The 26,545-nt window shown below is 35.7% G+C and overlaps 1 protein-coding gene across 2 annotated transcripts in view; it reads left to right on the top strand.

The window, feature by feature from the left end:
- BLOC1S5 (biogenesis of lysosomal organelles complex 1 subunit 5) overlaps positions 1-19,873 on the top strand; it is a 43,548-nt gene extending 23,675 nt beyond the window's left edge. The window contains exons 4-5 of one of the 2 annotated variants that reach the window (XM_080806117.1): positions 2,681-2,739; positions 17,559-19,873. In XM_080806117.1, the coding sequence (XP_080662243.1) occupies positions 2,681-2,739; positions 17,559-17,738 (239 nt within the window). In that variant the 3' untranslated portion in view covers positions 17,739-19,873. The remainder of the gene's footprint in view (positions 1-2,680; positions 2,740-17,558) is intronic. The other variant, XM_080806116.1, reaches the window with a different exon arrangement.
- Positions 19,874-26,545: the final 6,672 nt, after the last annotated feature.

Here is a 26,545-nt window from a genome sequence, read left to right as displayed (position 1 = left end):
CCCTCCTGTTCATTCCCTCACATGTATCTTATTAACATATTTTCTTGGCTCCACTTTGAGACTGTGACCAGAACCTGACCGCCCTCATCATGTCCCTAACTGCCACCACCCTGGTCTAAGCCACAATGACCTCTCACCTAGATTGTTCTTGTAGTCACATAACTCATGTCTTTTTTCCTTGTTATCTGTTCTCCACATAGGAGCGTGAGTTATCTTTTTAAAATGTGACTTGGCTCCTGTTATTACTATACTAGGATCTCCTCACCTTGCTTAGAGAAAAGCCAAAATCCTTACAGTGGCCTGTAAGGATTTTCCTTTCTACACAATTGGACCCACTCTGACTTTTATTTTCTTCCATTTTCTTTTCCCACACTTCATTCTAGCTACTCTGGCCTCCTTATTCTTCTCCTAGTATGTGCCAAATGTGCTCCCATTTCAGTGTTCCCTCTGGAATACTCTTGTCAGGTTTTTGTACATTGTCATTTCCTGTAGATCTCTGCTCAGGTGTCCACAGTGAGACCCTCCTAGCTCCTCTGTAATAACGTCGCCCATCACTCTGGCATTCTCTGGCCTCTTCACTGGGCTTTGTTTTTCTCCGGAATATCCACCATGACCTAATGTGCTCAGTATTTATCTATATGTTGTCTGTCTCCCCAACTAACACGTAAGTTCCGTGAGCTCAGAGACTGTTCTCTGCAGTACCCCTGACACCTAAAACAGTGACACATTGTAGTCACGAAGTAATTGTGTTCATTGAAATGAATGAATGAGAATTCAGCCAATGTCTTCTACTACCAAACCAAAATTATTTGCTTATGTATGGATTTGAAGTTTACATACACACACCTTGATAGAATGTATTTTCTTCTCTTGTGTGAGGACAGTCGGGATGTTGTTAACTGTTGTCTGTGGCACAATTACTGTATGTGGTGCTAATTTCAAAAAATCTTTTGGTTGAAAGAAAATAATTTGACAAATTCTTGATGCTTTAAAATCAGTACAGTCTCCTAAAACACTGAGACAACAGGGGAAACAGCTTCCTACTGAATTAGGTATAACTAGTAAGTGATATGGAGGTGATGGGAAGGTTTGCATAATGGGCCTTTTCCCCTTGGGATCTCTAATCATGAAGAAGGAATGTTTGGTATAGTCACATGATTTTTCTTGTATTTTAGAAAAGCATATTTCATGAAATTAGAAAGTAAGCGTTAATTATTATGTGGCTAAAGAATTAAAAAATCAGTTACTTCTAAGGGACTGAAATTTCTAAAAATGATCATTCTGCCTGAGACCAAAGACAGTCCCTATAAGGAACAAAAGTTTGACTCTGTTTGATGTGTTCTAATTAAAATTTTAAAGAACATAACAAATGACAGAATAGTGTTATGGTCTTGTAACTCTGCTTTCACATTAAACCCAGAATGATTGGAAAATGAAGAAGCACCCAAAGACCACAAAATGGATTTTTTTAAAAAGTTATGTTTGGAGTCAGGGGGAAAAAAATCCAATCAGGAAATGATAGAACCACTGCTTGGGAAAAATGATGTAATATTAATATGCCATAGAAAGAAGGCAGATCTAATCAGCTCCCATTTTGTTTTGTTTTCATCTTTTCTTTTAGAACAAACAATGATTGGGAACATAATTTTCAGTCCTAAAATATTGTCTTTGATATAACTAAAATAAATGGTTACTGATAAAAGCATTACTTTTGAAAAGCAGAGTCCTCCTCTTTTACCATATTCTCACAGGGAGGGACCTAACATTTTTCTGAAAGGGAAATCACAGTCCCTCCCTATTATAGAACTTGTGAGCTATTTGGGGCTAGGTTTGAGTAGGATAAGAAGGCAGAATTGTAAAATACTAGGCAAACCTCTGTTTAAGCAATTGCAAAATAAAGTGGTCAAGGGATTTCAAATAAGAGAAAATCCTTACAGGGAAAGGATTAATCTGGAAGGTCCTTATTATGAAAGCTGTCAACCTTGAACTGTTCTTTGAAGACATGTAAAATGGGACAGTGATCCTCTCCTAATAGGAAAGTGGGTTTAAGAGAAATAGTACATGGGAAGTACTTAGCATAGGTCTGGGCACATAGTAATACTTAATAAATAAGTCTAATAATTACTACTAATAGTTGTGGTCCATTGGAAAGGGAAATCACTCAATGAAAACAGAAATTTGAATGTGGTGGTGGCAGTGAGGATGAATTAACAGATAAGAGAGGAGAAGCATGAACAGAAAGTTGTGGAAGCATTGTAAGTATCAGGTACTGCCTGCAAGAGAGAAGTTCATGTGTATGAGAAAAGGGGGGAGAGAGGGTGAACAAATCAAAGAGACACTGTAGAGACAGACTGTAATGATAAATTTATCAGGCATTTTATATCTTTTTAGAGAATTCTGTAGTCATTGTTGACAACTTATCATTGGAATTAGTAATTAAAATGGCTTGTACCTCAAGGTTCAAGAATGATGGTGGTTCTAATGACGGCATCCCTAATATTCTAGCATAACTTCTTTTTTCCCTTCTAGCCACCTCACCATGATCAAAATAGTATCAGTTCTTTTGTATAGCTTCATGAGATCTGAAACAATCCAAGTTTTGGTGTGTTTTGTTTTGTTTTTTTCAGGTAAGTCTTGAATAAGGACTGCTGACTGAAACCCATTGTCTGTTTTATTTCAGTGCAAGCAGCTTCTGACTCAGTCTGTAGACTCCAACAGAGGGAGCAGGAACGAAAGAAGGTAAAAGTAGATCATTTGGCTAATGGGGTCTGTAACTCTTACTGTCATCATATTGTTATCAGTTGCTTTTTTTTTTTAAGATTTTATTTATTTATTTGATGGAAAAAGATCACAAGTAGTCAGAGAGGCAGTCAGAGAGGCAGGCAGAGAGGTGGGCGGTGGGGGCGGGAAGCGGGCACCCTGCCGAGCAGAGAGTCCAATGTGGGGCTCTATCCCAGGACCCCGAGATCATGACAGCTGAAGGCAGAGGCTTTAACCCACTGAGCCACCCAGGTGCCCCAACAGTTGCTTTTGATTAAAAAAAAAAAAACCTTCAAATTTGTTATCTTTATGCAGTGATTTAAAAAGATTTAAAAATGACTAATTCATTGAAGATACTTTGAGGAGGTGTGAACACATGATTGAACCATCCATATTTTTCTAATTCAAATTGCAGACCTCTTTTTTTCTTTTTCAACATCTCCATCTTTTCCCTGAGAGTAGTATTTGTCTGATTGAGAACAGAGAATAAGACTTTTACACAGGACAAAAAATACCCACCAGTTTGGAAATATAAATCTTTTATTTAAGCATGAAACATTGATGAGTAGGTTATGTATATTTCTTCTAGAAAAGGAAGGATTCATGCCTGTGGGTGAGTTACTTAATGAATAGTCCTATGAGTATGTGAATCACTTGCTGAGTAGTGGTTTGCTTATTGAAAGTATATCTTAAGTACATTCAGATGTAGAAAACAGCACAAGAATTTAAGTTCCTATGATTTTTTTTTGCTCTTTTCATTTATAATTTATGTATTTTTATAACTTAATCATTGTTGTAAACTAACAAAGATAGACTTTTTAAGAAATGTTGAAAATACTAAATCACTCTGAATATAATGTCTTTTATGTATCAACAAGTGTTACTATCTCCATTTTTATGGAATGGGTTGTGTTCAGATCTGCACTGTATAAAAATCCAGTGAAATAAACCTTGCCAGAGTTTAAGTTTCCACAGCCTCTGTTCAACTCTAAATATCGATACAGAGTTTAAAAATTCAAAAATTTGGTGATTTAGACCTTACTGAAAGGACTTGACATTCAGGCAGGTGAAGCCGGGAGGAGTAGGGGCCTGGCAGGCTGGGTCAGGAAGCAGGGCCCCTGAGCACGTTGACAAAGTGGCGAGGCAAAGCCAGGGCTGGGAAACCCGTCAGGGTGTAGTGCGTACAGTGTCCAGAGAGCACCGTAAAGGCAGGCACAGGAGCTCGTGTGGGCCATCCCAGGCTGGACAGCAGATATTTTTTGTTTCTCTACTCAGCAGGGTGCCACTGGGGCTGAAAGATTTTAGTTTGTTAAATTTAAGGCAGTTCATACTCAGGAACTAACAATCCAGAAGAGGAGTCTCAAACCACTAACTCTAGTATGATGTAGGATAAAGTAAGAGCTGTGTTCAAGTTACAAAGAACTTTGTAGGATCTTGGCAGAAGGAGTAATGTAGTAGGAACATAGTGGCATTCGTGCCCAACCTTAATCAGTGAGTAGAAATTCAGTTGATGGAGGATGGGAAGAAAGCTATTGTAGAATGAGGGGATACAGTGTAAGCAAAGACAAAAGACGTGAGAAGTCCATAGTCTCGCACAGCCGCTATGTAGAGTATCTAAATGGATATTTCCAGAGATGATTGTGGAGAATCTTGAATGCTGTATTAAACAGTTTGTGGTGGAGGGCACCAGGAGCATATCTGGTTTTGAGAAACAGAAAAGTTATTTGATAGAACACTGGCTATACTGGCCGTTGCGTAAATAAGCAGTTCTTTTTATTTATTTTATTTATTTATTTTTTTTCAAAATAAAAATTTTTAAAAAGAGTGTTCTGTGTAGCATGTTATTATATGATTTAAGCAGATTCACGTGAATATGCGCTCAGGCATTATTGATCTTTCTTCCTAAGACATTGTCAGAACAGTTACGATTGTGATAAAATGTCAATTCTTGCTGCTCTTGAGCCAACTAACCTAAAATTAAATTTAATTGGAATAATTTCTCTCATCATGTGGAATTTTTTCACATTTGGTGTATTAACAGTGTATAAGTAGGGAAATGACCGGCTTAGGTGAGAAAATACCTGGAGTCTTCTACTTCCAGTGTTCCCTTTGTTGGCTCACCTCATCCCCTTACACAAGTCCTTGAGCTTCATGCTCCTCAGTTGCAAAATAAATACCAGTTACACTTACCTGATAGATTGATTTTTCTCCTTACTAGGTAAATGGTATTATATAATCTGCATGAAACAGCTTTGTAGATTGTACGGCAATCAAGTGGAAGGCACCATTTTCCCCCTGCCAGCTCGATGATTGTTTAAGGTGCAGGCAGTCACTCTGTGGGTAGGAGCCCTGCTGTGGTCTCTTAAGTTGGTGAAGCATTTGAGAATTACACCCATTCACTATTTCTTAAATTAAAAGATACTAAGATATGGGGCGCCTGGGTGGCTCAGTCGTTAAGCGTCTGCCTTCGGCTCAGGTCATGATCCCGGGATCCTGGGATCGAGCCCCACATCGGGCTCCCTGCTCCACGGGAGGCCTGCTTCCCCCTCTCCTACTCCCTCTGCTGTGTTCCCTCTCTCTGTGTGTCTCTTTCAAATAAATAAATAAAATCTAAAAAAAAAAAAAAAGATACTAAGATACTGTACCTTGGTTTGAATAAAAATGGCCTCAAGAAATAATAAAGGCCTTAGATTATGTTAGTCTTACATATATTTCTTATAGGTATTATGTCAGAGAATGTTACTAAACTATTTTTTAATGTGGAATACACATTAAAAATTAGTATTTTAGAATGTACTGAAATGTGTTTCACTAACTGTGCCATGCTAATGGCATTTACGAAGCTACATGTGTAAGAATCCACTCCGATTATTTTCTTTTCTCAAGATAATTTAATTAAATTCACCAGCTGAATGTACACAAAGATGCATTTCTCAGACAACGCTCAGAGAAAAGCAATAATTTGTCATATTCTGCAGATCAGTAAACTTTTAGTCTCTGTTTCTTTTTTAGTGCTTGTCTAGTTAGCAGAACATTTGAAATATATATCTTTAAGGTCCCTTTTTTTATACTGCTGTATCTGATTTCTGCCGAAACTTTGACATGGCAGAGGTTTCAGATTACATATATATAAAAGATACAGACATAAAGTTTAAATTTCATCTAGCAAATGTGTACAAAGCAAAACTGACCTCTAGCTGGGTCGTACAGTCTCATGTTAATTGTTGCCCTTGGTTATACTGTTGGCTACATTTTGTATATTTGAATGGCTCTCGGAACAAAGAAAGATGGGAGTAGTAATGGAATAAAATAGACTATTGCCATTAATCTTTAATTCTTTTATGTCAAGACAATATGTGGAATTCTGTGGGAAGTAAATTATGATAAACGTCATTCATCCAAATTACACTTCCCACAATTGATACCTAAAAGTACATTCAGAAGAACAATAAATGCACATTCCCCAATTGTTTAACATATGTCTTGAAAACTACCCTCTAGTACAAAGTTGCATTTTGGAAGCTAGCATTAAAAGTAGTGAAATGAAAATACAGCTAGTTTAGAAAATTCACTGACTTAAAAATATACCATCAAGGGAAACACGCTGTGAATACCTGTCAGCAGTTTAAACTTAGGTTCATGCACACGTGTCAACTTTTGAAGCCATATTCGACCAGACTAGATATAATAATAAAGTAAATACGAAAACTCTGATTCATCTTGTCCACGGATGTTCACTAGATTTTAGTTACACCCCTGCATGATTTTTTTCATGAGAGCAACGAAATAGCACATACGTTGTTTGTCGTGGAGTTTGACAATACAAAGGAATAGATCAGTATGCAGTAGTCTGTTAAAATCCTTTTCATGGCTATCACATTCTGACACTTCTTACTGCAGTCAGTTCTTTTTCATTTTTTGGTATAAGGCCTAGGTTAAATTAGTGACAATGTATTACTGACAGATGTTTGAAAGGGCCTTTTAGGCCTTAGTTGGCTTATTCAGTTTCCCTGTAGGCCAGGGTGTCTCAACCTCTGCACTGTGACCTTTAGAATAGATAATTCTTTGTTGTGGCAGCTTGGTAAAATGTTTAGAAGCATCTTTGGCTTTTACCCACCACATGCCAAAAGCACTTCCTTCCCCCTAACCTGTGCTGTGACAACCAAAAATTTGAGGGACAAGAGAAAATTAAATGATGGTTAAAATCCACCCCGCCCCCCAGTTAAGAATCACTGATTAGACTATAATATATACAAAATTTTGTTTTTATTATGTATCCTATAGTTCACTTATAGACCTGTTCTTAGACATAGGTTGGCTTCTTTTTAAATTTATCTCTGAGATATATGTAAGTCAATGTTCTATTACTATTTCTTCCTTGTAGAAAAAAATAAAAATCATTACAGTGAAATACTGTATACACAGTTGTAGCTCATTTATAAACTTCTCTCTTCCTTCTCTTTTAAAGTTGGCATTTTTTAATTTTATTTTAAAAACACATTTGTTCACTCATTTAAGAATGCAACTGATTCCATTTAGAAAGAACCCTCTGACACCTGATGTGAGAATTTTTTTGTTGTGGTAAAATACGTATAACATAAAATTTACCATTTTAACTGTTTTTAAGTATGTAGTTCTGTGACATTAAGTACATTCACATTGCTCTACAACCATCACTACCATCCATTTCCAGAACTTTCATCTACCCCAACTGAGATTCTACCTGTTAAACACTAACTCCCCTTTCCCACTTCCTTTATTCCTGGCAACCAGCACTCCACTGTCTGTCCCTATAATTGGACTAATCTAGGTACCTGTGCTAAGTGGAATAGTACAGTATTTATCTTTTTGTCACTGGCTTATTTCTTTGTTCACCTATGTCATAGCCAGTATCAGAATTTCATTCCTTTTTAAGAATGACTAGGACTCCATTATATGTATATTCCATATTTTGTGTATCCATTCATTTGCCTTTGGATACTTGTGTTGCTCCCACATTTTCACTACTGTGAATAACACTGCTATTAACTTGAGTGTACACCTGTTTGTTCAAACCCCTGCCTTCAGTTCTTTTAGGTATACACTCAAGAGTGGAATTACTGGATGAAATGGTAATTCAATTTTTAATTTTCTGAGGAACGACCATCCTGTTTTCTGTAGTCACACCTCTCTATATTCCCATCCACAGTGCACAAGTGTTCCGTTTTCCTCTGCATCCTTGTCAACACTTGTTATTTTCTGTTTCTTTGGTAGCAGCAGTCCTAATGGGTGTGAGATGGTATCTTATTGTGGTTTTGATTTGCATTTCTTTAATGATTATCATTATCATTACTTTAGTGAGTATCTTTTCCTTTGTTTATTGGCTATTTGTGTCTTTTTTGTAGAAATGTTCCTTCAAGCCCTTTGCCCATCTTTTAATCAGGTTATTTGGTTTTGTTTTTGTTGTTACTGAGTTGTAGGAGTTGGTTAATATATGTTGGATATTAACCCCTTATCATATATATGATGTGTAAATACGTTCTCCTATTCTGTGGGTTGGCTTTCACTCTGTTGATAGTGTCCTTTGATGCACACAAGCTTTTAATTTTGATGAAGTTCAATTTATTTTTACTTTTGTTGCCTCTGCTTTTGGTGTGATAGCCAAGAAATCATTGCTAAATCTAATGTCATAAAGCTTTCCCCCTGTTGTCTTCTAAGAATTTTATAGTTTTAGATCTTGACAGTTAGATCTTTGACCTATTTTGAGTTAATTTTTGTATATGATGCAAGGTAAAGGTCCATTTTCATTTTTAGTTGCATGTAGATACCCAGTTTTCCAGCACCATTTGTTGAAAGGATTGCCTTTTCCCTATTGAATGATTTTTGACACTCTTACCAAAAATCACTTGACCATCTATCTAAGGGTTTATTTCTGAACACTTCTATCCTAGTGGTCTCTGTGTTTTTCATTATACTAGTACGACACTGTTTTGACCACAGTAGCTTTGTGGTAAGTTCTGAAATCAAGAAATGTATTTTGTAAAATGAAGGTTTTATTATTATTCAGATATGGTAAGACCAACCGATAAAGGGATGACTGCCATGGAAAGACTATTTATTATTCATAGTTCCCAAGTGGAGGTTGCATGCTGTTCCACACAGGACCATATAAGGATGCACCAAGATTCGTCAGGAGGTGGGGTGGGGGGGCAGGGAGACAGGTTATTATGGTTCAGGTTATTGTGGTTTCAGCAGGAAGGAACATGTGAGACAGTGTTAGCAGACTTAGTATTGGCTAATTTGAACAATTTCAGCAGGCTTTAGGGCATAGGGGCTGTCTGGCCTTGTGTGATTAGAGCAGGTAGATAGTGGCCCAGGCGCTGAGATCCCAGTAAAGGTGTTTGGGGTATGGACTCTCAGTTGGTTGGCTTGCATATAAGAGGTACACTCACAGGGGAGTCATGAGTCATATCTCTAGGAATAGGCTAGCCCTGGGAAGGAGAGTCTCTTTCCAGAGTTAGCAAGGCCCCAGTTATCAGAACTGTAGAACGCATGGTCAAGACAGTGTGAGACCTCCAACTTCATTCTTTTTTCAGGATTGTTTTGGCTACTTGGTGTCACTTGAGATTTCATATGACTTTTAGGATGTATTCTTCTATTTCTGTAAAAAAACATCATTGGAATTTTAATAGGGATTCCACTGACCCTGCAGATCACTTTGGATAGTACTGACATCTTAACAATATTAAGTCTTCTAATCCATGAACATGAGGTGATTTTCCATTGACATGTCTTTAATTTCTTCTTTAGGAATGTTTTTTAGTTATCAGTGTACAAGTCTTTTGTACAAGTCTCCTTGGTTAAATTCATTCCCAAATAGTCTTTTCAGTGCTACTGTAAACAGAATTTTCTTAATACCCTTTTTGAATTGTTCATTGTTAGTATATAGAAATGCAATTGATTTTTGAGTTTTTATTTTGTATCTGGCAAATTAGCTGAATTTGTTGATTCTAGTCAGTTTTTTTGTGGAACCTTATGGTTTTCTACGTATAAGACTATGCTCTCTGTAAGCACAGATAATTTTACCTCTTTTCCAATTTAGATGCCTTCGTTTTTTTCTCTCCTAATTGCCCTGGCTAGGACTTCTAATACTATGCTCAGTAGAAGTGGCAAAAGCAAAATTTTGTTGTCTCCTTCCTGATATTAGAGGGAAAGCTTTCAGTTTTTTGCCATTGGATATGATGCTAGCTGGGAGTTTTTCACATATTGACCTTTATTATGTTGAGATAGTTTCCTTCTATGACTAGTTTGTGGAGTGTTTTTACCATGTAAGGGTCTTGAACTTTGACTAACACGTTTTCTGCATTAGAGTGAAATGGTTAATGTGTTTTTTTCCCCTTCATTCTGTTGATATAGTATATTTTTTTCATTGATTTTCATGTGTTTTAAACCATCCTTACATTCCAAGAACAAAATAGTGTGTGACTATTTTAATAGGCTTTTGAACTCAGTTTGCCACTAATTTATTGAGGATTTTATATCAGTATTCATCAGGAATATTGATCTGTACTTGTTTTTTCTTATAGTGTCTTTTTTTTTTTTTTAAGATTCATTTATTTATTTGACAGAGAGAAACACAGAGAGAGAGGGAGCATAAGCAGGGGGAGTGGGAGAGGGAGAAGCAGGCTTCCTGCCGAGCAGAGAGCCCGATGGGCTCAATCCTAGGACCCTGGGATCATGACCTGAGCTGAGGGCAGATGCCCAACGACTGAACCACCCAGGCACCCCATTTTTCTTATAGTGTCTTTATCTGGCTTTTGTCTCAGGACATTGGTGACCTCATAGAATGAGTTGGGAAGTCTTTCCTCCTCTTCAAATCTTTTGAAGAGTTTGAGAAGGATTAGTATTAATTTTTCTTTAAGTATTCTGTAGAATTCACCAGTAAACTCACCTGGTTCTGATGTGACTTTATTTTTAATACCACATGCTCTCATAAACTCTTGCTAGAAGAGGAAAAACTATTTTAAAGTTAGTTGCACTTTTGTTTTGAAAATTAGCAGGAGCCCCATATATAAATCCCCGAGTGGTTAACAGTGTGTGCCTGTATTTTTCTCTACCTATTCAGGTATATTCAGGTTTTTTGAAGCTCTTAATTACTTTTGAAATTGGAATGTGAAATACTTGTTAGTTTCTGTCATTTTTTAAAACACTGCCAATCCTGAGACTAATAATTTAGTATATTATTTGGTTTAAACAATGTTATATAGCAAAAAAGAGTAGAAAACTGGATTTTTACTCTTGATTCTACCTTATTCTAAGTGTGTGTCCATGGAAATATGTCTGTATAGGAGCAGCATACATACCATATTTGACACCAAGAATAGACCTTCTTTTAACACTTCTCCCAACAAAATTAGGTTTAATAATAAGCCAGATGTTAAAGAATAATGACAAGAACAAAAATGCAGATGGTATTGAACTTCATGTATATAGTCACATCAATAAAAAAATAAAAAACTTAAAAAGAACTAGTAACACCAAAGGAAAAAAGTAAGTAATAAATTTAAGTGCATTGATTATTTTTTGGAAAAAACCTCACCTATATATTGTCAGTTATGGTAATTAATAATATTACCACTTGCTTTTGATTCTTAGGCAGATTGGTTAATAACCTCATTGCATTTGATATTTGACTATTCAAATTAAATAGTGTAGACAGATTTATTAATCTGTTTGACTCACAGTTGATTTAAAATGGTTTTTATTATAATTTTGAAATTTCTTTGACATTAATATATATTCATATTTATATAATTTAATATAAATTAATAATAATAAATAATAAACAATAAAAGTAAATAATAGTAAATTAATATAATATAAATATAAATAGTTCAGAAAAGTGTTAAGCATAAGAATAAGTCTGGAAGAGCTTCATAAAAATCATGTCACAATGAATTCCAGAAATTGCAATACTGTCTTTATTCTTTGGCAGTTGTTCTGATGGCTCTCAGTGTCCCCATAGTATAAAAAATTTAGGTCTAATAAAAACATACTCAAACTTAAGTACAAAAAAATGGTAGTATAGAATAATGGATTTGAACTGATTCAGATCTTACCTGCATTTGCTCTACTGTCATTGTTTAAGTGCAGTTATATTTAATTCCCCGGAGGTTGGAGGGGCTTAGTGTCTAAAGAAAGCTGAAATGATTCTGGACTACTTGGTATTTACTTTGGAAATAAACATGTATAGCCAACTTTATCTTTGTCCTGGACCGGTTATGTAACTGGAAGTCCTCTAAATTCACTTCAGTGTAAAAGACACGATTTATTAAAGGATAAATAATAAAAAAGTGTTAATTTGAAACACATTATTAAAATTGAACAATAACCTCAGTAATTGTGTAGAGCTTTAGACCAAAGAAAGATTTTTGGTTTAGGAGTATTTTACCACCGACATTTTTCAGTATGGTCAGTGCCTGGTGATGATAAAAAACAGTCTTTCATTTGTTTGTGTCCTTGATGTAAATTCTCTACAGACAATACACCGTCTTATTGCTTGCACCCAGGGCAGAGCTCTCCCACCCTCCTGCTGTTGCTGTGCCCGGTACATATTGTATCATTGCTGAAAAGAGAAAGCTGCAGACCATCCTATGTGATGTGACTTCATTTTGTTGTTATTAAAGAAATACGTTTGTACAAACATCAGGAAATAATCTTTAGTACTCATTGAACTATTTATAATACCAGGAAAAAGGATACTAGAGAAAGGATTTGGTGTGTATGTAGGGAACTATCACTTCCTATCAGACTTGTATGAAGCTGTTTGACTATAACTAGAGTTAAATGGGATCATTGTTTTTCAAATGTGTTTTAATTAAAGGAACACTTATTTCAGACTAAATCTCACATAGAACCCCCATTTCTTGAACATAAAAGCAGAATTGCTGTTTCTGAAAGTGATGTGCCCAGGAGATGATGGTCTGCAGTTAGCGTGGTTATTTATAAAAGATTTTTCCTGATCTCTGAGAGTTTTTGTAGTTGTGACCAGATTCACTGGCATTTCGGGCTAAGTCCTTGGCTTCTGTAACCTCCTCATGCATGAGCTGGGGTACACGTTGGCGTTAGAACGGCTTCAGTGGAGTTGAAGTATTGTGACAGTCTGTTAGGGGGCTCATGTGCTGCTTTCGATTAAGCAGCTGCTCAGCTCCTTGTCGTCATATTCCAGGGAAGTTACAGCTGGCCAGACTGCATTTCCATACATTTTGAATAGCTAGACCCTAGGATAACCTTTCCTCCTGTCGTAGAATACTTTTTACCTCTTTGCCTAGGTGATATGTAAGATACAGCTAATTGGGGATTTTTCTGCTATTACATAAAATAAAACCTTATGGGAATCTTAGAAAATGGAACATTCCATCTAGCCAAGTTTACCTCACAGCTGAGGTTTTTATCTTCTTCAGGCACACCACTTTTATCACTTAATTTTGGGAGGAAATCTTTTTTTTTTTTTTTTAAGATTTTATTTATTTGACAGACAGAAATCACAAGTAGGCAGAGAAGCAGGCAGAGAGAGAGGAACGCAGGCTCCCTGCTGAGCAGAGAGCCCGATGCGGGACTCGATCCCAGGACCCTGGGATCATGACCTGAGCCGAAGGCAGAGGCTTAACCCTCTGAGCCACCCAGGTGCCCCTTGGGAGGAAATCTTTAAAAAGTATATTTCATACTTTTCTGGTTTTCATAAAAATTATTATTATAGGCTAAATTTCTTTATGAAATTAGGAGTTATTGAAAATAGTTCTACATGATGGTGAATATGGGGGTGTCCTCAGAGAATTAGTGTTTTTCTCTTTGGGAAATACCCTCAAATACTATGTGTGTTCTAAGTTTTTATATCTGTGTTCTCCTTCCCCATAAGGCTGATGCCTATCATTTCTTCCTATCTAATTTATCAGCATTTTTTTTCTAATTTGTGACTTTTAATACGGTGTACTTTTGGAAACCAGTAAATTAACATGGTTAGAATTGTGTGTAAAGTAAGGTACGTTAATTCAGAATCAAACAAACTTTTCACGAATACTGCAGTATTTGTAATTGGACTTGACTTTTTTTTTTTTTCTTTTGTTGGATTAAAAGACTTACTCTAGGGGCGCTGGGTGGCTCAGTGGGTTAAGTCTCTGCCTTCGGCTCAGGTCATGATCCCAGGGTCCTGGGATTGAGTACCGCTTCGGGCTCTCTGCTCAGCAGGGAGCCTGCTTCTCCCTCTCTCTCTCTCTCTGCCTGCTGCTCTGCCTACTTGTGATCTCTGTCAAATAAATAAATAAAATCTTAAAAAAAAAAAAAAAAAAGACTTACCATATAGTTCTCCCCTAAGTTTCAGGTAGATGTTATTCCAGCTAGGCAGATGTTATTTATTTATGTAAAGAGTATGGTATTGGCAGTACATGAACGTAGAAACTGTCCTTTAATTTTCTTTACTGATTGGTAAGAATGCAAGATTGCATAGCACTTTTTTTATTCATTGATTCATTCATTCATTTGAGAAAGAGAGAGAGACAGCACAAGCAGGGGAGCCAGCAGGAGAGGGAGAAGCAGACTCCCCGCTGAGCTGGGTGGAGCTTGGTAGCAGGAACCTGGGATCAGGACCTGAGCTGAAGGCAGATGCTTAACCCACTGAGCCACCCAGGCATCCCTCATAGTACTTTTTTTTATTAAAAGTGAGAGTCTGAGATAAAAGTAAGAGTGACTTCAAGAAGTTCTTGAGAAAGCAAGACTAAATTTTCAGCTAGATTAGAGCATAGGCCACATTCAACTTCTTTTTACCTGAACTGTGAAGCCAAGGAGTGATCTATCTTTTGTGAAGAAGCTAGTTGGATATATATATATTTTTAGTCATAATATTCTGAAACTACGAAATAGACATACTGGTATTTAATGACATCTTAAAGTCCTTTCTTAGAACCAAATGATAAGGAGGATTGAAATTGAGTATAGGAATGGGAAGGGGAAACTCAGTTTTATTTGAGTTGCCTGTATTGTTCAAATTATTACAAGAATCCATTGCTGAAATTGGATTACTAAAACTAGGAATGCCTGGGTGATTCAGTTGGTTAAGCATCTGCCTTTGGCTCAGGTCATGATCCCAGGGCCCTGGGATGGAGCCCAGCATTGGGCTCCCTCAGCTCAGCCGGGGCCTGCTTCTCCCTCTCCCTCTACCCCCTGCCCTGCATGGACCTATGCATGCACACAGGGTTTCTCCCTCTCTCTCTCAAATAAATAAAATCTTTAAAAATAAATTATTAAATTAAATAATTTATCGAATTTATTAAAATTAATAAAATAAAAAATAAATTATTAAAATTAAAGGACAAAAAATGAGAAGGATAAAAGTGGTTTGATTTTCCTTCTAGGTGTTTTGCTTATAATTTGTATAATAGTGATATTAATTTTTATTAAGTTCCACAGGCAGTGAGCTAGGAACTGGACATGTATTACCTCTGGTCTTCATATTTATTTATGAATATAAAGTATTTTCCTCATTTTAAAGTTAAACTTCAGCTTGCTTAGGGTCATGCAGCTGGTAGCAAGTGAACCAGAATTTGAAGTTAGGTTTATATGCTTCCCAAATCATTTTTCCATTGAATTGCGCTGGAAAAAGTGGGAAGTGGTGGGAAGTGGAATCAGGGCTGTTGCCTTGTGGTCCAGATCACAGGGTTGGCTGAGCCAATTATGGCATATCTTAAAAGAATAAAAAGAAAAGAAAAATCTATTAAGCAACATCTGAGTATGTATGTTTAGTATTTTCTGATTTATTAAAAAATAGTTTACAGCTAAAAGCCAGATCCCATCTTGAGAAAGTCTATGTGCATTTTCTTCTATCTTTAGTCTGACTGTGGCTTTTCTCTTAGAATATAATAATTTTTGCCAAAGTTCCATGAAAAGAGTTTAATGAACTCTTCATGTTTTATTCATCTTTTGGAGAATTACAGTCCATGAGGCTGAAAAGTTAAAAAATAAAGTTCTGAATTTTGTTTAGCCTATTTCATAACTTTTTGTTTAGCCTGTTTCCTTACTTTATTGCCACCAGCAAACCCCTCCCTAACCCTCTCCCCACCACTGTAGTGCCTGGTCTGGGGCACATATTTTAGGGGAATGTTTGACTTTAAGGCAAACTTCAGACTCACTCCAACCTGGTTTCACTTGAAAAGCCTCTGTGCAGAGAAACCGGATCAGATTGGCAAGAAAAAGCTCTTATAGTAGTTGTTTTTGTCCTGTAAAAGAGACTTTTTCTACCTGTGTAAACCTTCCTCTGGAAAGATCCAGTTTGCACTTTGGATAAAAAAGGCATAGGTTGGGTATCACGAAGACCTAAGTTTGAATCTACAACTTAATAGCTGAGTGACCGTGGAGAAATACCTTTAGTGTCCTTAAACCTTAATCTTCATGTGTAAAGTGAAAATAATGTCATTTTATAACAGTAGTTTTTAGGGGTAGATAAGATACGCAGGACAGGTAGCAAAAACATGCATTTCATTGATACTTAGAGAACAATAGATTATCTACCTTTTTATCGTGCTTATCATCATCTCAGATGAGAGAGAAAATGGAGCAGCAAGGATGTGATGACAGCATGAAAACACAGTTCCCATTTTTTTCCCTACTGGCTATCCTTTTGGTGTGACCAAGCATCTGGGCACCAGTATGCCAGGTGTCCTGTTTTCATTAGAGGGCTGGAATTTATAATGACTTTAGGTGCTTTATAACTTTTTATGGTTTGTATCTGTCCCATTTTTTTGTTTTTTTTTTTTTCTTAATAGGACTTAGTCTGTATCCAGACTTTTAAAGACATGTATGTAGAACATTAAGGCAGGGAGATAAAATTATTTTTCTAACTCTCTTTTCCTATTTAGCTTCTCTTTGTTGTACGTATTCAGAGATTATTAAAATTGTACTAAACTTACACCTTTTCACTTATACATTGTTTTATCTTTATTGTGGTAGTCAAAAGAAAATTTTTTCATCTTCATATAGAAATATTAAGGAACATCTCAAGAACTTATTTGCACAGATGCTTTTGGTGTTTATTTACTTTAAGGAATGGAACTAAACAGGAAAAATGTCCAGTGATTAATAACCTTTGCATCTTAGGTCTTTTTTAGATTTAAAATCTTTTTTAAATTTTCTTTAAAAGATTTTTTATTAATTTATTTGACAAAGAGTGAGCGCAAACAGGGGGAGTGGCAGAGGCAGAGGGAGAAGCAGGCTCCCCACTGCGCAGGGAGCCCAACTCAATCCCAGGACCCTGGAATCATGACCTGAGCCAAAGGCAGATGTTTAACTGACTGAGCCAGCTAGGTGCCCCCAAAGCTTTTTTAAATTTAAAATCTTTTTTAATGCATCGAAAAAATATTTTATGTAAGACATGCACCATGGTTTCTCATAATAACGATTTTTTTGGCACATATTCTTTACACTTGATTTAAAAATTATATACACTTAAATGGAATTTGAGAAGAAATAGAGACATGAAAATTTACTTGGATTGTATTTGATTTTGTCATTTAAAGATACTAGACATTTTAGAAATTTCAGAAATACGATGACCATCCGAGTTCACTCATAGTAAGAGAAGCCTTAGATGTTTCTGATTTGTCATGTTCTTGTTGGACATTAAAACTGCAATGCCATTTTAGCATTGTGACTTTCAAGCTGATTGCTGTAGTAGGCAAATACCAAGAGTTAAAGTGATGTTTATCTCTTGTGCATAGAAGAATAATTGTCTGGAAAATGTCATGTGACTTTCAAATTTCTTTTCTCAGATTCTTAATGACCATTTAATAGCTAGTGAAAAACAGCATATAACCCAGTGGGAAGAGTTCATGAAAGAACAACACAGCAGACAGGCTGAAGTGGATGAAGAACACAGAAAAGCCATGGAGAGGCTTAAAGAACAGTATGCCGAGATGGAGAAGGACCTAGCGAAATTTTCAACCTTTTAAGAACTTTAACCACAACAGTGACAATTTAGTAAGAGAACATTGACTTCCCCCCCAAAAAACTGTGCCCACCAAACCATTTAGCCTCTGCTTCAAGCTTAGCAATATATTCAGTGGCACTCTTACATCAAAAGAAAGGAAGTTCTATGGGAGTCTTAATGAAGTGTCTAATAGAAGAAGAGTGCCACAACTTTACAGTTTTAAGTGCCTATATATGACTATTTGAATGGGGAGGAAAAAATGGGATAAATTTGCTTTTTGTTAATCAACATTGGGTGTCTTTTCAGTTGATTATCTCAGAGAATGGTAGGTATAGACTTAGAAAAATATTTAATTCATTCTCCTATTGGGTTAGTTATTGTGGCTTAGAAGGCAGATAGAATAGCTACCTGTCATAACGTCCTTGGCTATCGGAAGAATGTATACAGTATTATTCCATGGGTAATGTGGACAAAAACAACTGTCTTTGAAGCAGAGATCCCATTTAAGAGAGGTGAGAGTCAAAATCTTTTCTCTACTGAGGCAAAGATGGCCACATTGGTCTTTGAACCGCCCCTTGGGAAGGGTTGCAGGTTTTACAGGACAGCATAATGCCACGTGTTTCACTGAATGACAAAACACACTTGTTAAGTGGCCTTCCAGCACTTAATATTTTCAGCTTTTAAAACAGACTTAGAAGGAAAAGCTTACCAAAAATACATTTGACGTTTAGCCTTTCCAAAAACCATAATCTTATCCATAGTATTTACCTCATTTTTGTGTCTGTTTTGCTGTGGGTAAGCTTTGTAAGATAAATAATGTCTATACTTGTTTCAACTGTGTAATGAGTAATCAGCAAAATCTGCCAAGGAGTCCCTCTGGAACCATATAAAGATTCTGGCTCTGAATAGACCAGAAGTGTTTGCCCACATGGCAAATGATCCATGTTAAATGTAAATCCTTTTTTAGTGTTTAACGTCTGTTCTCATAAGCAGGTGTATTATGATGAAACATGTACCAATTCTGTCATCACTGTGATCTTTAAAAAATCTGCATTTAACAGCCTAATTGAGAAACTAAGTTGATTTTTTATTTGCCATAAACCTAGCAAAATTAAATGCAATAATTTCTGAGATTTGTGGCAAATGAATTCGAGGTATGGATAAATCTTTCAAATATTTTTTATTGCTCTCCTGTAAAGAAAGGCACAAGAAAGAAAATACCCAACTTTCTTGTGTTATCTCAGTGTTGCTACTGCAGAGAAGTGACAATGCTTGCTTGTGTAAATTTATGGCTTACTGTCAAAGCTTCATTCTTGGCTGCATGTTGAAAATGTGATTAAAGTTAATAGAGGAGATGAAATAAGTATTTGAGATTTCTTTCAATAACACTGAACTTCTGCCAACTTTCTCTGTCCGCTACTGTAGGCTTGACAGGTTCATCAATCATTCTCTGGTACCTGGACTAAAAAGAGCACTTGCTGACACTAAGGCATGTTGGAATTTTCTTAATTCTCTTTCAGTGGATGGAAAAAAATAAAACCATACTTCCAAAAATAGCCCACACATGAAAAGGGAGGGGAACCTTACATGAAAATTCCCTTTGTACTGTAGGCAGTTTTTGGAATGCTATTAATTGCCAACGCACCATTTGAACAGATGCTGTAACCAAGAAATCAGGACTGTGAGTGTGAGAGCAAACGTGCTCTTAATGTGGCTGCTTCAGTTGCACAGCAAAGGTTTCTGATAGTGTTTGCTCCTCTCATATGATAATAAATACTGTCTAAGTTTGTATATTTTATACAAGGACCTAAAGGACTTCTTAAACCCAAATGAGTTGGTAAGCTCTTTGAACTGTAAACATGAAGATAGTAAATTCTTTCTTTGTAACTTTGTTAGCTAGTCAACATGGTGCGTGAAAAAGACAGTTGGTTTGCCTTCCCCTTAATATTTTCACTTATATTTCACAGTTTCCAAATCACTTTTGACAGATATATTTTATTTACATTTAAAAATTAGTAATTACATAATTTACAATAGTTCTGTTTATGCTGTTGAGCAGAGATGAAATGAGTTCTGTGTAGCTCACAGGATTATTTTATAATGATCAAGTGAAGTAACGTTCTGCCCTTTTAAAGTATTATAAAAGTATTTGTTTTTAAAAGTATTTTCTATTTTTCATTGTGATTTCTATTTTGACTTACGTATTTGTGGTTGTTTTTTCATCTCTTAACCTATAGATTTTTAAATTGTTCTTGTTGATTCATGCTTTAATTGGATTGTGGTTAGAGACTTTGTTGTATTGATATATTGAAATTTGTTATTTGCCTTATGACCTAAAATATTTTTAGTTTCTGTGTTTCATTAGCACTTGAACATGCTGTTTTCTAGTTGTTGGGTATCCACTAGACCAAACTTACTGTGTTGTTCAGATGATCTCTGTTTTACTGTTGTTTTTCTTCTATGTAATCCCTCAGATTCTGAGATACTTTCTGATTCTTCCTATAATTTCTGATTCTTCCTATAATTCTGTCAGTTTTTGTTTTCTATATTTTGAAGCTTTGTTGTTAGGTACATACAACTTCGGAATTTTTTGTCTTCCAAGCTTGGAATTGATTCTTGTTGTCATAGCCTCTATTTCTAGAAATGTTTTTATTTCATTTTTTTATTGCTTTTAATTATGTGGGGTTTTTAAAAAACTTATATAGGCTGTACACATCAGCTGGTTAGTATTTGTAACTTAAAAATTATAACTGGATTTTTTTTCTATCTAATCCATTTAAATTTGGTGAAACTATTAATGTATTAGGATTCATTTATATCATCTTTCGTGCTTTTTGTCCTACCTTTTCTGTTTCCTCACTGCCCTTTTTTTTTTTTTGCTTTCTTATAGATAAATTTTTTTGTTTTCCTGTTTATTCTCCCTCTACTAGTTTAGAAGGTAAAAATTTAGTGCTTACCAAAAAATTTAATCTGCATAGTTAACAAATTCTAAAGTCAGTATCCTTACTGTCTTCCTAAACACCAGAAACTGTTGAACAAAGTTTGATTCCTCAATCAACTAAATTTAACTCAACTAAAATTAGAATTTTAAATCAAGTAAAATTAGAATTTTACTTTATCTCATTTTAACTCCAAAAATAGCTATTTTACTGTATACAGTCGGTGTTTATTTGGACTTACCCACAGTTTGTCATTTTACTATCCTTGAAAGATAGCTAGCTGGCTCTGTAATTCTAGATTGATGGATTGATGGTTCTTTTCTCTCAGTATTTAGTGATATTCTTTCCTTGTCTTCTTGCTTCCATTATTGCTTCTGAAATCATGTCGTAGTCTGATCAGTATTCCTTTGAAGCTAATCTGTCTCTTCTCTCACATTGCTTACAGTTTTTATCTTTGGTGTTTTCTTTTTTTAATTTAATTTTATTTTTATTTTCAGTGTTCCAAAATTCATTGTTTATGCACCATACCCGGTGCTCCATGCAATTCATGCCCTCCATAATACCCACCACCAGGCTCACCCAACCCAATTAAAGTCATTGTAAATGTGTCTAGCTGTGGATTTCTTTTTGTTTTAATTCCAGTATTTTTTATTTTGTTAAATTTCTTTTGATTATCCTGTACACATTCATTGAGCTTCCTAAACCTGAAAATTCGTGCTTTTCATAAATTCTGGAAAATTTTCCATCATTATATCTTTTAAATATTGCATATTGCTCATTCTCTCTGTACTTTCCTTTAGGAAAGTACCATACTCTGTTCTTTGTATCTCTTTTATATCTGGTTCATATTTTCTGTCTCTTCTTCTTCAGTGTGTTGAATTCTGGATGGTTTCTTTAAATCTGTTTTTCCGTTCCCTAATTCTTGTGTTCTCACCATCTCTAACCTATTTATAACCTATTGAGTTTTTTTTTTAATAACCTATTGAGTTTTTAATTAGTCTTTTTTTTTCTTCATTTCCAAAGTATTGTACGTTTCTTTCTCAAACATTCCTGGTCATTTGTCATAGCTACATTGTTTCCCCTTTTTCTTATCTTAAAACATTAAGTGTACTTACATACTATATATGATAATTTTGTATTTTTCTCCTTTTTTGTGGCTCTAAATCTACAGTTTGGTGTAGTGTTGTCTGAAACAATTACAGTGATTTGTTTTCTGTAAGATCAGTGATTTTGGTTGACTTGGTATTCTTCTAAACTTTATTTGGGGGAATTTTTATTTAAAATATGTTCCTATAGAGAAGATATTGTTTTTTGTTTTTTGTTGTTTTTTTTTCTTGAATTATCAGTTTGTTCCTTGGTGCATGACCAGCCTTGGATCACTTCCGTTTTCATCTTGGGTTTCCTTCCTCTGTCTCATCTGCCCTTCAGTGCGTGAACATACACATGCACATACATTTACTCATAAGTAGTGGGACCTTCATCCTCAAACATATGTGAGCATCGGCATTCCTAGAAGAGACTTTTTTTTCCCTTCACAGATAGATCTACTTGGAGTAAAGAAGGGCACACTGAGGCCCTTTCTAGTTTACTCATTGAGAGTGCTACCCTCTGGGGGTTCATCAGTCCTGCTGTTCATCCAGCTGAGTCCCTGTTAGGAACTGAATTGTGTCCCACCAAATTAATATGTTGAAGCCCAAACCCCCAATGTGATTGTATTTGGAGATAGCGCCTTTGAGAAGGTAATTAAGGTTAAATGAAGTGGGGCCGGCAACAGAGCACTCTCTCTCCACTTGCACACACAGAAAAGTTCGTTATGAGGACACAGCAAGAGTTGGCCTTCTGCAAGCCTCACCAGAAGTTGAATTTTCTGGAATTGTGATTGTGGACTCACTGCCTCCAGAACTATGAGATACCAGATCTCTTTTAAGCTGCCCCATCTGTAATATTTTGTTATGGCAGCCAGGGAGACTAATGCACAAGTCTCAAACTGTGTAACTCCCGTCCCCCATGTAGATGTGGCTCCTTAAAGCTGGGGCCTTCCTAGGCTACAGGGATGGGGAAATGTCTTTAGGGCAGTTAACCAGTTCCCAGTCTAAATTTTGGTATGGAATTTCACTCTTTCCTATCTGCCTTCAGTTGTTGCCATTTATTTACGTTGCTCAGCCATGAATGAAAAAAAATAGTTAAATTTTTTCCCCAGTGTTTTTGATATTCAGTAGCTACTGAGATTTCTCTGTACAGAAATAGCATGTTAATTTTTTTTTTAAGATTTTGTTTATTTATTTGACAGAGAGAGACACAGAGAGAGGGAACACAAGCAGGGAGAGTGGGAGAGGGAGAAGCAGGCTTCCTGCCGAGCAGAGAGCCTGATGTGGGGGCTCGATCCCAGGATGCTGGGATCATGACCTGAGCTGAAGGCAGAAGCTTAATGACCGAGCCACCCAGGCGCCCCCAGAAATAGCATGTTAGACAAATATGCGTTGATTTTACTATATTAAAATTCACCTCCAAAAGAAAAGTTCGTATTCTGGTATAAAAAGTGATACCTTCCGTTTTAATTATTGTGGCAAATATTGTCCATTTGATTATTTATTATCTGTGAACTAATTTGGTATTACTTCTGATGGATTCTTAATTTTTACTGGTTGTGAGCTACTGAAGACAAATAATATAGTAGTCTTTTTCTGAACCTATATCACTTTTATCTGAATACTTCATTTTGGATTCTTTTCTTTTTAGGACATACTGTGGTTTGTGAATATGTAAATATTATGGATATATAGATAGATGTACTAGATCTGTGGTATTAAACCAGAAATGCCATGAAAACCTGGAGAAGTCACAATGCCTCCCAGATACATCGTAGGTTCTCTTCTTTGCTCCCGGAACACATAGGCTTTCCATCTGAACACTTCCATTCACTTTATGAACTGTTTTTTGCCATGCATGTATTTTGATGTATTAGGTTCTGGTTGCCATTACAAATTAAAAGTAGAGGGTTTTATTGCTTTGGAATTTAGCATAATGACTGCTTTTCCTGAAACTGTACCCTAGAAGCTCTTTTCTTTGCCATTTGGTGCTGTAAGTCTGTATCTCAGGATGAACAATACCAGAAAAATATTTTAAACATTCTTTCAGTTAAAATATTTGAATCTACCATTATAGAAAATATATTTTCTAGTATTTTATTCTTAGTCCTTCAGAAAAGTTTTATAATCATTTCATTAATTTTCAACTCCAGTAAATACGGATCTTAATATTTAATTGACTTACGTGCAACTCAAGGTCACAGAATGATTGGAGGGTCAAAATCGGTCGTATCACTGCCTTCTCTTCCTTTCTCTCATTTTTAAAATTTAACTGCTAAAAACAGTGCTCTCTTGTGATTGATCTGGCAAAATTAACAAACAGCAGTATTTCCTTTGATATTTTCATATTTATGTTCCGTAAAAAAAAGAAACTGACATTTTCACAGGTGGTGTACTGCACGGAACAATAAATTAATAAGCACACTAACATCGGATCCTCACAAAAATTCAAGATTCTAATGATCTCTGCAGAAATAATCAAAATTTATTTAAGGTAAGTAATCAGTACTCACGTTTGTATAACAGCTTACAGTTTACATTGTACTTTCAAGTGCCTTATTTGTAATTTTATCTTACTTCATCCTTATAACAAAGCCTTATACACTTTGTTCTTTGGAAAAAAAGTAAAGTGATAGAAATACAAGGAATATAGTGTTTTGTTCACCTAACATTGAACCGGCAACATTAGCTAGATAATTCTTTTATCTTTTTTGAAAAAAAATTCCATAAATAATGTCATGAAAATCCACAGTATATATGTCTCCAATTTTTATTTACTGTTACATAGTTGTTGTTTTTTCTAAAGAATGCTTTATGTACTACAAAGATTAGTAAGTCAGTATTTCAGTCTTCTGAAATGTTCTGAATTACTAAAGGTATTTACTACTGTTTCGGACTGGGCCACAGGATAGAAAATAATATGAGTGTGGCCAAGGTTAAAAGGCAGATAAATGCCATTAGGGAACAAACCGCTGTATGATTTGAGGTCGCTGAGAACAGTCAACACACACACCAGCCGCAAATGGCCCAGCCTTTACTTAAAGGAAAAGGAATACAAGCCCTTCACAGTGTATTTAACCCTCCTGGCCAGCAAATCGACTTCATAGTCAACATGGGCAGTAGTATACTTTTTAAAAATGAAAGCGAATACAGAATATGAGGTTCCCATTATTCCTTTGGACTAATTGTTTTCCTCCCTTAAGTGTAAAAAAAGAAAATCAAGTTTGATTGAGACTGGGCAGCCCTGGAAAGTTTAATCCTCATAGCAAATAATCACCATGTATGGGTGAAAAATTTAACTATAAAAGAAGTTACTGTTATCTGCAAATACACAGTTTTGCTTATATCATGATAAATAGAAAACCCCTGCAGATTTCACCAAAAACTGTTAGCACTAATCAACAAGCTCAATAAAGTTACAGGATGCAAAATCAACACAAAAATCAGTTGTGTTTCTATACACTAACAAAAAAGTAAGAGAAATCAGAAAGTGAAATTAAGAAAACAATCCCATTTACAATTGCCATCGAAAAGAATAAAATACCTAGGAATAAATTTAACCAGATGTAAAATATTTGTACACTGAAAACTACCAGATGTTGATGAAAGAAATGGAAGAAGACATAAGTATATGGAAAGATAACACACGCTGAAGGATTGGAAGACTTACACAATTTTTAAAAATGTCGGTACTACCCAAATTCAGTACAATTACTACAGATTACATGTGTTAGCTAGGTTGTGTTAGTCCCTAACAAAATTCCAATGGCATTTCTTCACAGAACTAGAATAATCCTAAAATTTGTATGGAACCACAAAAGACCCTGAGTAGCTAAAGCAATGTTGAGGAAGAAGAACAAAGCTAGAAGCATCACACTTCGTTATTTCTAAGTCCGCTACAAAGCTATAGTAATCAAAACAGTATGGTATTGGTGTAAAAACAGACACACCAGTGGAATAGAATAGAGAGCCCAGACATAAACCCGTATGTATGTGGTCATTTAATTTATGACAAAAGAATCAGGAATATCCAATGGGGGAAGAATAGTGTCTTAAGTAAATGGTGTTGGGAAAACTGGACAGCCACATGCAAAAAAAGAATGAAACTAGAAAAAAAAATGAAACTAGATCACTATACCATACACAATAATTAAAATGGATTAAAGACTTGAGTGTATGACCTGGAACCGTAAAGCTCTGGAAGATGGCGCAGGGGTAAGATCTTTGACTTTTGATTTTTTTTTTTTTTTTGTATTTGCTACCAAAGGCAAAAAGTGAAACTACTTTAAAAAGCTTCTGTACATCAAAAAAAAAGAAAACTATGGGATGGGAGAAATTATTTGCAAATCGTATCTGCTAAGAGGTTGATACTCAAAATATATAAAGAAGTAAAAATAGCATAAAAGCAAAAATTCAATAAAAAATGGTCAAGGGAACTGATTAGACAACTTTCAAAACAAGTCATACAAATGGCCCACAGGTGCATAAAGAGGTGTTGAACATCTCTAATCAGAGAAATGCAGATCAAAACCACCGGGAGACATTATGTCATACCTGTTAGAGTGGCTACTATCAAAAAGACAAGAAATAACAAGTGTTGGCAAAGATACGGAGAAAATGGAACCCTCGTGCACTCATGGTGGCAACGTAAATTGGTGCAGCCACTCTGGGAAACAGTATGGAGGCTCCTCCAAAAATTCAAACTTGAACTAGCAGAGGATCCAGCAGTTCCACATCCGGGTATGTATATAAAAGAACCCGTATCACTCTCTGAAAGAGATATCTGCACCCCCATGTTCACT

Source organism: Martes martes, assembly GCF_963455335.1.
Source record: "Martes martes genome assembly, chromosome: 6".
In the NCBI taxonomy this organism is placed as follows: domain Eukaryota; kingdom Metazoa; phylum Chordata; class Mammalia; order Carnivora; family Mustelidae; genus Martes; species Martes martes.
Note: the sequence above shows the minus strand (reverse complement) of the source record. Positions and strands in the feature narration are given on the sequence as shown.